Raw genomic sequence first — 10,162 nt, forward strand, 5'->3', positions numbered from 1 at the left:
GACCATTAAAGAAGGAAGGTGCACAAATCTGTCTTAAATAAGGAAGGGAAATCGATACATAATTGTGATTACGGGAAATCCTCAGTCTTAAACGCTTCCATTACGGTTATATACAAAAATGGGTAATCAAGAAAATTAATGCTATTAATCAGCCCGAATTAAGTATAAAAACCGTTATAAATTGTATACTCTTATATAAGGATTGAGTCCTCATTTGTAAGTTCATCGGATAATTATTGAAATTTATGCAATCATTCTTTACTTTATTCTCAAAGTTCTAAACCGTAATTTTGGGAGTGATTATCAATCTATTTCATATTTTCTTTGTTAGTTATTTCCATTCCTTGATTTATTCTTCAAATTATTGGGAAAGTGAAGTAAATCATGGTTATCAATAACCCGATTTCTTCTTGATATTGACACTCCAGTATAGCCGCTGTAAAAATAATAGTCGAAATAATATATAAATTTTGTATATTTTTGTATATATATACATTTTGTATGTTATATATAAAAATTATACAAATTTTATACATTTTTTCGGCTACTAAATGTAAATAGTTTCTGGTACGGGCTAAAAGTGATAATATCCCATTTAGGATTGTAGTAGTAACTGAAATAGTGGTTCTTTTATATTATGCCTTGTCTGTTGTCCTTGAGCTTTGATTGTTGCCATCATCAATCTTTGCTCCTTAGTCATATTCTCTTCCTCTTCATCTTCGCTCTCAAGGCTCGAACCATCTTCTCTTTTAACAGTCGCGCATTTCAAGTGAGTTCTAAATTTACACTCGGCACAATAATAGAGCCATTTGCTATCATTGCAAAGTCCATCACACACCTTGCAAAAGAGATGCACATAATCATCAATAGGAAATGGCCATTGATATTATAGAGTAAGAGAGTGTTGGTGATCGTCACGACTCACGAGTCACAGTTTCTGGCCAAGAGATAGTACAATTAGCATGGAGGCTAAAGTTGCAATCGAGGCATTCGTAAACAATGGCTTTTGGTTCTTCACCACATGCATTGCAACCAAAATAAATTGAGTCTCGTTCGGGTAGACTAGGGTATAAAGTGAGAGGGTGATTAGGATGGGAATTGTGTTGAATTTTTCTTGGTAATTCGAAGCATGATTTGTGAAGGGTGAATTCACAATTAGGTTTGGTGCATTTGTAACTTGTAAGAAGTGCCAGAAAGTTTATTCTCACAACCTGAGCAGATTATCTCATTTGTTTCTTGAACTTCAGAGAGTTCCAAGGAATGGGGGTGGCTGAAATGCTTCATATTTTTTAAATTTTTTTTGCTTATTCGTAAAACACTTAGTACTAGTGTGGTTTTAAGTATTCTGTAAGTGATATACATAGCATGTTAAATATAGAAATCTTGGCAAGTTGGTAACATGAAAGTCAAATATTTAGGGTGAAGGAATTTACGTTTGTGGAAAATTTTACGGGGTATAATGAGTTGACTAATGACTCTTCGTGCTTCCAAATTTGGACATTTGAAATATCGTAAGCAAGTTGAGTGATTAAAAAGTCAAAGATGAAATAGGACTTTAATTGGATTGGATCAGCTTGTGCTACTATAGCAAGTTGCTTATTGACCCTACGTTCTACATTTTTGGAGCAAATCTTTTTTTTTTTTTTTTTTGGGGGGGGGGGGGGGGATATTTCAAAAAAAAAAATTGCTCCTAAATATTATGTTTAACGTTATTAGACGTTTTAATTGTCAACTAGTTTATTTCTTCCTTCTTAAAGTAAAGAAAATTAAAAGTTAACTTTCTGGCTGCGACCATTTCAATTTTTCTTTTAGAAATTAACTTTCTGGAAACAAAGTGTAGGCAATGCTTAAACTTTGCTAACTGAACAACATTCAATATCCTGAATAAGTGATATCTAATATCGAAGCAAGGCCAATGCCTCTCGCTTAAACGTCTCACTGAGGGGAACAAAGACATCCCCTCAATCAATGTGGAAAATAAGTTGTACGCTACATCTCGCTTAAACCACACTTTGCACCAAGTCACTAAGGCATGCATCTCATTGTCCATAGACTCTACACTAAACAATAAATATTGCACCTAATAGTAATCTTTCAAGAATTTGTTGTCTATCTAATTGTTGTTTGAGTTTATAGATATTACTCGTGAATTACATATACGTATATATATTTTTTTATATTCCTTAAATTGCACGTGTTCATAACAAAATGATGAAGTAGTTTCATTAATGGCATTAAGCACATGCAAAAAGAACAACAGATGATGACAAAGATAGTTTCAGCTCCTATACAAGTTTGCTAAGGCAGATACAATGAGCCAACAAAATCCAAAAAATGATCAGGGGAATTTACAAGGGAAAAATTACACCAACTAAAAAAGAAACAAAAGACATCTAGCTTTACTAACGCTTGCGCTTAACGCCCCAACTGGCTTCCGTGCCTTTTTGCTTTTTCCCTTGGATAACACGGGCAGTTGAAGAACCTTGACTCTGCCATTAAAGAGGAGCAAAAAATAACTGTGATCATTCCAATAACAAACAACTTGAACTTACTAAATTCAGGTTACTGCTAAACCATATAAGTTGTTAAAATGCAGTGAGACTTCGAAGCAAGATGAACTTCTTGATGGAAATATGGCTTGTTAATTAGCTCCACAGAATAACAAGATCAACTTTCGGAAAATCCTCTGAAGACATACGACAAAACACAAATAACCAAGTTCAATTTTCAGACTTTCCCTTGCATTATATCTAATTGTATTTACAATTTTCTGTGTTCATTTTTATATGATTCCAGAGGCTAAGGTGTGCAAATCAACTACTCGAAGCACAATTTCAGAAGCATAAAGAATAATGCATTCAAATATTACAGGATATATTGAAAAGAGAATTAAGTTTAAAAATCCTACAGAGTGCCCAGCAAGTGGCCAAGCCAAAATACCACATTAACATCAATCAGACATGACCAGGCTTTTCTATAATATTTCCAGGGGTAAGTGGAGTAAACAGGAGCGTTCAAATAGATAAATACCTGACTCACAGCTTAGAACTGTCTCCAACAGACAGAATATCCAAAAGGCAACAAGCTACAAAAAAGTGATGCTTCAACTAAAACATCAATGTTTGGAACAAACTTTGCTCTGGTGGTATGCTTCTTGTTCTAGGTAAAGTGAGGGAACTTTGCTCTGGTGGTATGCTTCTTGTTCTAGGTAAAGTGAGGGGTCAGGTATGAGAGACCACATAAGAAGCCGCGTTGACTTGCTATATCATAGGCGTAACTTACTTGTCCTTAGGATACGCGTATGGTCTTGGATTGGGCTACCTCACAAGGCAGCGTCTTTTACAGAAACATGTGTTTTTTTAATTATTTTCTGTAAATAAAAAGCAGCCACCAAGAACATTTCCTCTTAAAGTTCTCTTTCTATTCAAAAATTGACACCCCCACTTGTATTACATTTTCTAGAATATGTGTTTAGTATGCCTTCCTTTGCCATATTTAGGGGTCTCACCCTTTTCAATGTCAATACCTTTTATCTTCAATATCATAGTTAACCTCTATGCTTTTTCCTTTTTCGTCTTTTTAATAACTTATTGCACATTCTACTTGATTAAATAAACAGTTATTATGAACTTGTTTTTCAAAAAAAAAAACTTTTCCATTTGTACAGATCATTTGACAGTGAGATCTGCTCAATAACCAAAGCATCTCAGGCAAATGCCGTTTGTCTTAATGCACGTCAATTATACAATGTTCGGAAACCACATAAACCATGCAGGCAATGTGATAAGTTCTGCTGGTGTTGGAATGTGGCAAGACTTCAAACTTCATCCATCTAAACAACTAACCAGTTATGACCTCTTTTTTAGCAGTAAGCATAGCTTAACAACTGAATTACTAAAATGCAACTCGTTCAAGTGTATGGTACTACCATATGTTGTTGCTTGCTCCTGATTAATACTCTTTAGTTTATTGATTGCAAAAAACTAAAAAGAAATCAACGATCTTCCCTATTTCAGAAGTGATCATTTGTGTTCATTGTTTAACATAGAAAAAGAAAATAGAAAAACAGAAAACAGAAAGAAAGAGAAAACATATTGGAAGGGCTAATCAGCAAATGAAAAAATATACACAAATAACAAGCAAAGTAGTATTGCTCCAATGATCACATAGCAAACTAGATTGGCAACTACTGGGCCGACGATAGAAGTTCCAGCCCAGATTAATACTGGCAACCTGGGATACACCAAGATTAATGGCATTGTCAAACCATGAGTTCCCAATAGCTCTTATATTTCATACTGGCAACCTGGCATACACCAAGATCAGTGGTGTTTCCAATCCATGAGTCACAGATGCGTGTTCTTGTTTCTAACCATACCTTACAAGCCATAATTTTTTCTGAAATCAGATTTGTCTCACGACATATAGCAGCCCATAAATTGACTTAAGTACAAGTGTCTTTTATGCGGTTTTTAATGGCAGGAAAGCATGACTAAGTTGCCAATTGGACACTAATAGCCTGTTTGGCCAAACTATTTTTGGGCAAAAAGTGCTTTTAGCCAAAAATTGAGGTGTTTGGCCAAGCTTTTAGAAGGAAAAAAAGTGCTTTTGAGGAGAAGCAGAAACAATTTAAAAACGTAGCTTCTCTCCAAAAGCACTGAGAAGCACTTTTGATAAAAATACACTTAGAAACAGTTTTCAAAAGCTTGGCGAAACACTAATTACTGCTCAAAGTGCTTTTCAAATTAATTAGTCAAACACAAACCGATTCTCACCAAAAGTACTTTTTTGAAACGCACTTTTGAAAAAAACACTTCTCAAAATAAGCAGATTTTAGAAGCTTGGCCAAAGAGGCTATAAAACTCCTTTTTCTGCAATATCATGTCTCACGCCATTAGCTGGTTAATTAATATGTAACAGTTACTTAGGGCACACAGCAATGCATTGAAGTGAAGGTTGTGAATAGAAAAAGGAGTGGGAGCTCAAAAGATCACATTAAGAGACTCAATCCCATTAAAATAATGATCAGGCAGCAAGGCAGAAAAAGAAGAATACCTGTTGCATTCTGACAATTAGAGCAGCCATCTCCATCTTATCTTGGATCCTTTTGTCCATTTCTATTCGCATTTGTCTACGCACCTCTTCCATCTGCTCTTGAAACCTTTTGTCCATTTCAGCTCGCATTTGTTCACGTTCTTCTTGCAACTTTCGCTCCATGTCAGCTTGCATCTCATGACGCACACTTTCTATTGCAGAAGACAGGGACCCTAAGTCTGCCAGTTGCATGCGGCTCTTTGTGAGAGGCTTCTTTCCATAACCTTTTCCACGAACATAGCCTGTTCTCTCGCCAAGTACAATGGCTAAAATCTCATCTCCATTCATTGGACTCTTGTTTTCTTCATATTCTTGCTGACCCACAAGTTCCTGGATCTGGTCCTGCAATTATGCATGAGCATTTATAATTAACATATAATAATAAATATATAAAAATAATAAGCCAATGATTGTCGGAAATTACATAAATTTGTTGAGATCGTGGATCTGACCACAGCAGTTCTCCTTTATCATTCTTACGTGTATGTTGGAGCTCCCAGACACGATCTGGTGGTGCCTTTTCTCCAGTAAGAGGATCCCTCTACAATATATTTCAGTAGAGGAAAACACATGTGAGCACATAATACGGCATAAATAAATAACAAAGAAGTGTATGATTGTTAAAATAAATGCATTTTCACCGTAGATTCCTCTACTTCTGCAAAAGACTTTGAGCCACATGAATGCTTAGTTGTTTGCTTTTTCCTGTTTGTTTTGTTTCTCTCGCTTACAGCCTGCAATTCAAGTCAATAGATTAAGAGACCAACATCCAAATGATAATATACCAAACATTCTTTTATCAAGCTACCTTGAATGTCGGACTTCCAAAATATTGTACCAGAAATTCCCAATCCTCAGGCATAACATCTTTTGGTGGATGGGACAGTCTCTCCTCATCAGTATTATAACGTGAGTATTCAGCATGCAACCGAGTCTTCCACGTTCTAAAAAGCCTTTGCATAGTGCTGGCTACAAAACCTTGCAACACATGCTCTCCCCTACCGCCACCAACTTCAAATTTCTCCTGAAACATGTATGTGAAGTTATAACTCTCTTTTTGAGAGGTAAGGTAATTTTATAAATAAACTAGCATAAAGAAAGTTACAATTGTTATCCTAACAACATAAATAATGCATGATTTATAGAATCAAATATTGATAGTAACATATTACCTGAACCTTCAGCCACATCGCTTGTCCATGCCTTGCAAAAACTTTTGCCCACTCACCATCTCTGAATGAGATAGTGCTCCTCATGATCAAGCCACAATAATTAACGATATCCCTAGCCCCGGGACCCACAGCTCTATCGATGTCATCCGGAATGTAAACTGTGATTTTGCTACCACACTGAGTTTTCATATCCACGTGTATGGATCTATATTTTCCCCTGCCTTTCTTAGTATTGCTGAAAGAAACTGCGAAGCAAGAAATATAGGACAATTAGAAAACTTTACAGCAAGAGATATATTATACAGATTACAAAAGAAAAACAGAAACCAGCTGATACTGATTTAAAAAATTGAAGTTTTTTCTGTCTAAGCTAAACTAAATGATACTGTTTTCCCCACCGCAGCAGCCTGCATCTAGAACTGGTTATAAGCCAATAGCTTTACCAGCTGAGAAAGGGAAAACATATATGAACACCTTTCAGAACAATTCCAAAGCAATCCAACAGGGATATGGCTGGCAAGAATTATAGGAGATCTTGAGGGTACTTTCCAGAGATGGTGGTTCGTGTAAGCTGTGGTGATATAATTTAATAGATAAAGTATCAACAGTTTCAGCAAAATGACTCAAAAATACAGTTCCTCCTATCATGGTTGTCCCTGCTATTGAACTGATATGTAGCTCATTCTGTTGACAACAAATACCAAGAAAAAACTTGCTTATTACAGAAAAATAAGTTTTATGCCAGCACACCACATGAGTAGATTACAGCATCAAGAAGCACAATTTGAGAGAAGATACTGCTAACTTCTTAGTCATTATGTGACTGCTAAGTTTAAAGCTAATATATAGATGGACAACCTGAGAAGGAACAAATTTTATTTGATGGCTATTTGGCAAAGATTAAGATACCTTAATTTTTTGCAATAATTTCAAATAGGTATTTCAGTAGTTCAATTAGCCAGGCTTCTGTTACCACCCAACTGATAGTCTGATATAGCTAACATGTCTATCTTTTTGTAACTACCAATATTATTGCACTCAAATTTTGGTAGTTAGCTCCTTGGTTTTGCCCAGCAGCAATAGTCAATTTCTCTACATAAATTTTGGATGCGGTAGTTTGGCAGAATCCCGATGTGTTTAGTGCATTGCCATAACAGATATTCAATGGTTGTTTCATGCCAGAACAGCCATGCCAATTATAGAGGCCATGCAAGATGATGATGAAGAAAACTTATACATAAGAAGCTAGATCTGAAGTCCATGGAACACTTACATAGGTACAGTTTAAGTAAATAGGATTAAGAGTGTAATAATCTCTGTACATTAATATTTATTACATTATACAGCCTTGAAGATTTTCATTGAAAAGAAAAGAAAGAAGACATCATCATCTCATTAAAACAGATTATTAGAAACTGAACAACAGTAGAAATACATAATACACCCTAGAAAATAGGACAGTGGCGTCGAGCCAACAATAGAATACTAGAATCCAGCTACAGAAATCAGTTTCTAAAAAACAAAATGAACAAAATAGATTAAAAATTGTAAAAGTAATTTTATAAAGCAAATAAGGTAAGAGGGAAAGAGACCACTTGTAAGTATTGAAATGCAAAAACTAACCTGCACCGCTATTTAAATTTTCTGAAGAAGGATGTACACTCCCTTCCAGATTCCTTGAGAATTCTGACCCTGAAGACGGTCCTTGACTTGTTTCAGGGCTCCTCAATTCTAGAGAAGTTCGCTGACTTGCTTCAGGAATCCCTATTGGTTGTGCCTGTGGTTGAGATGCTTGATCAATCGTAGGTCCCTGTGGTAGATTAATATTCACGGATGACACCACCACAAAATTATCACGTATTCCTTCAACATTACCACGTCCACGGCTCTTTCTACCTCGCCGACCGCTACCTCGTGCAAATCCTATCATTTCCTGCAACATCGCATAAATGTATAAATAAAGATTCAAATTTTGGGAAATATAAAATAATGAGATGTGGAGCCCAAGGACACTTGATGTGCCTTATACTAAGAACCCAATAATCAGACATCAAAAACAGTAAGGCCAAAAAACAATGAAAAGCAAAGGTTAAGTCCATCAGAATTTTCATAGCACTAAAATACTTGCTTCAGGAATCCCTATTGGTTGTGCTTGTGGCTGAGATGCTTGATCAAGCGTAGGTCTCTGTGATGGATTAATATCTACGGATGACACCACTGCAAAATTATCACTTATTCCTTCAACATTACCACATCCAGGGCCCTTATACCTCGGGCATATCCTGTCATTTCCTACAACACCGCATAAAAGGAAAAAATAAACATTCAAATTGTGGATATACTATAGAAACCATAAAAATACAAATTAATGAGATGTGGAGCCCTAGAATGCTTGAAGTGTACACTAAGAACCCAATAATCAGACAGCGAACACAATAAGGCCAAAAAAATTGGAAAGCAAAAGTGAAGTACATCAAAATATTCATAGCAGAAAAAGTTAACTACAAGAAATTGAAAGCGGAAAAGTATTTTTTGGAAATTGAAAGCGGAAAAGTATTTGCACTGAGGCAAAAGTCCTTCCAAGAGATTCCAGCAAATTGTTCACTCAGGCTCAAGTTTCTCCGTTATTTGGCTGAACTTCTTTGAGAATCTCTAAAGCCTTTGTAAAGGAGACAGTTGAATGAGACACGTTAGACAAAAGAGTAAACAAAATTGAGACATAATATCTATTTCTGAAAATCTTCTTCAGAGTATGGACTTGGTGTTAATAGGTTAATGCTTCTTACTGAAATTGTTTGCTGGTTCTCTGTTATTATCCTACTTTAACTAACTTATATTATCACTCTTCAAACTGCAACAAGATTAATTTTTGTTCAATTAATAACAATCTTCAAATGATCTTTTGGAGATCAAATGAACACAAATTCGAGGTCCCGTTGTAGTCATCTGATCACTGAGCTCTTCCTTGGTCCCATCCTTCTTCTTTTGCAAGTCATCTCTATAAGCCTTCACTCATATTATAAGTCCCAAAACTTCCTTGTTTTATTGTTTTTTGTATTTCATCAGTTTAAAAATATTCTCATTGTTTAATTAAAAGTTCACTATTGAGAATTTGAGATCAAATAATAGCCCTCCAAATGAGGGTTAGGATTTCCGAAGCAACCAACCCTCAGCGGGTTTGGCACTAAAATAACAGAGCTAAGCTGGATTTATAGCTCGAGAAGCCCAATTCGAAATAAGTATCGGAAGAAACTGTTTAAAAAATTTACATAAAGTAGGGAAGAATATAACCTATAATAAGAGGAAATTAGATAAATGAAAAAGCTAACTTCTTCAATACTTGGCTGTATTTGATGCTTAAGAGTTAAGACTCACCTTTTATGCCCAGAGAATTGAAAGAAAGCAATCTTCGAAGTCTAATTTGGGGGTTTTGGCTTTGAGAAGCCTTCGTTGGAGTCTGTGGTGACGACGAGCTGTTTATGGGAATTGGGGGCTTTTTTTTGGTTTATTTCATTTCTTCTTCTGTAAGAAAACGAAAAAGCATAGCAATTGGTGGCGACCTAGTCACCTTAAATAGGTTACGTGGCGATTAAAAGGTCGTTCGTAAAAGTTTTTCGCTCAATTTTCTTTTTGACTCTTCGCGGGAAGGGGGAACTTTTAAGTTTTAAGTTTTAGATGTGGCAACCGTTTTTAAGCTGCCATTGATTAAGTTTGACGAAATAAAATGCTCGCCCTAAAAGTATTCTTTTATTTCAATTTGCATGGCGTAGTATAATTGAGTATGTAGCTTAAAAAGAACACTTAGAACTTATAAATGATTTTCTGAAATTACTAACACATTGTGTCAAGGTTCAAACGAGAAAGGTTCAAGCGAGAAATTAAAAATTAAATAATTA

General features: G+C 35.5%; 1 protein-coding gene and 1 pseudogene across 4 annotated transcripts; both read right to left on the reverse strand.

Annotated features, from left to right (window-relative positions):
- Positions 1 to 595: 595 nt before the first annotated feature.
- On the reverse strand, positions 596 to 1,284 carry LOC107790036 (protein VACUOLELESS GAMETOPHYTES-like; annotated as a pseudogene).
- Positions 1,285 to 2,201: 917 nt separating this feature from the next.
- On the reverse strand, positions 2,202 to 9,811 carry LOC107790038 (uncharacterized). Of its 4 annotated transcripts, none has more exons than XM_016611935.2 (9): positions 9,642 to 9,811; positions 8,395 to 8,558; positions 7,890 to 8,199; positions 6,267 to 6,511; positions 5,903 to 6,118; positions 5,736 to 5,828; positions 5,519 to 5,635; positions 5,056 to 5,436; positions 2,202 to 2,489 (listed from the first exon to the last, which is right to left on the reverse strand). In XM_016611935.2, exons 3-9 carry the CDS (start codon positions 8,194 to 8,196, stop codon positions 2,403 to 2,405), a joined length of 1,446 nt encoding a protein of 481 aa, XP_016467421.1. In that variant the 5' UTR covers positions 8,197 to 8,199; positions 8,395 to 8,558; positions 9,642 to 9,811; the 3' UTR covers positions 2,202 to 2,402. The 4 variants fall into 4 exon arrangements, with proteins under 4 accessions (XP_016467421.1, XP_075094983.1, XP_016467419.1 ...); XM_075238882.1 differs by having other exon boundaries at positions 8,391 to 8,558; positions 9,642 to 9,810; XM_016611933.2 differs by lacking the exon at positions 2,202 to 2,489 and adding an exon at positions 4,138 to 4,378 and having other exon boundaries at positions 8,391 to 8,558; positions 9,642 to 9,810.
- Positions 9,812 to 10,162: the final 351 nt, after the last annotated feature.

The sequence above is a fragment of the Nicotiana tabacum genome, chromosome 19 (genome assembly GCF_000715075.1).
Source record: "Nicotiana tabacum cultivar K326 chromosome 19, ASM71507v2, whole genome shotgun sequence".
Taxonomy (NCBI): Eukaryota; Viridiplantae; Streptophyta; class Magnoliopsida; order Solanales; family Solanaceae; genus Nicotiana; species Nicotiana tabacum.

Bases quoted from the DNA above. Each gene is read 5' to 3' on its own strand.
- LOC107790038 (XM_016611933.2), bottom strand. From the start codon at position 8,196: ATGATAGGATTTGCACGAGGTAGCGGTCGGCGAGGTAGAAAGAGCCGT. The intron at 6,512-7,889 runs GTTAGTTTTTGC...CTTGCTTCGCAG, and splicing joins AAATTTAAATAGCGGTGCAG to TTTCTTTCAGCAATACTAAG. The intron at 4,379-5,055 runs GTATTCTTCTTT...ATGGCTTGTAAG, and splicing joins TAATTGTCAGAATGCAACAG to GTATGGTTAGAAACAAGAAC.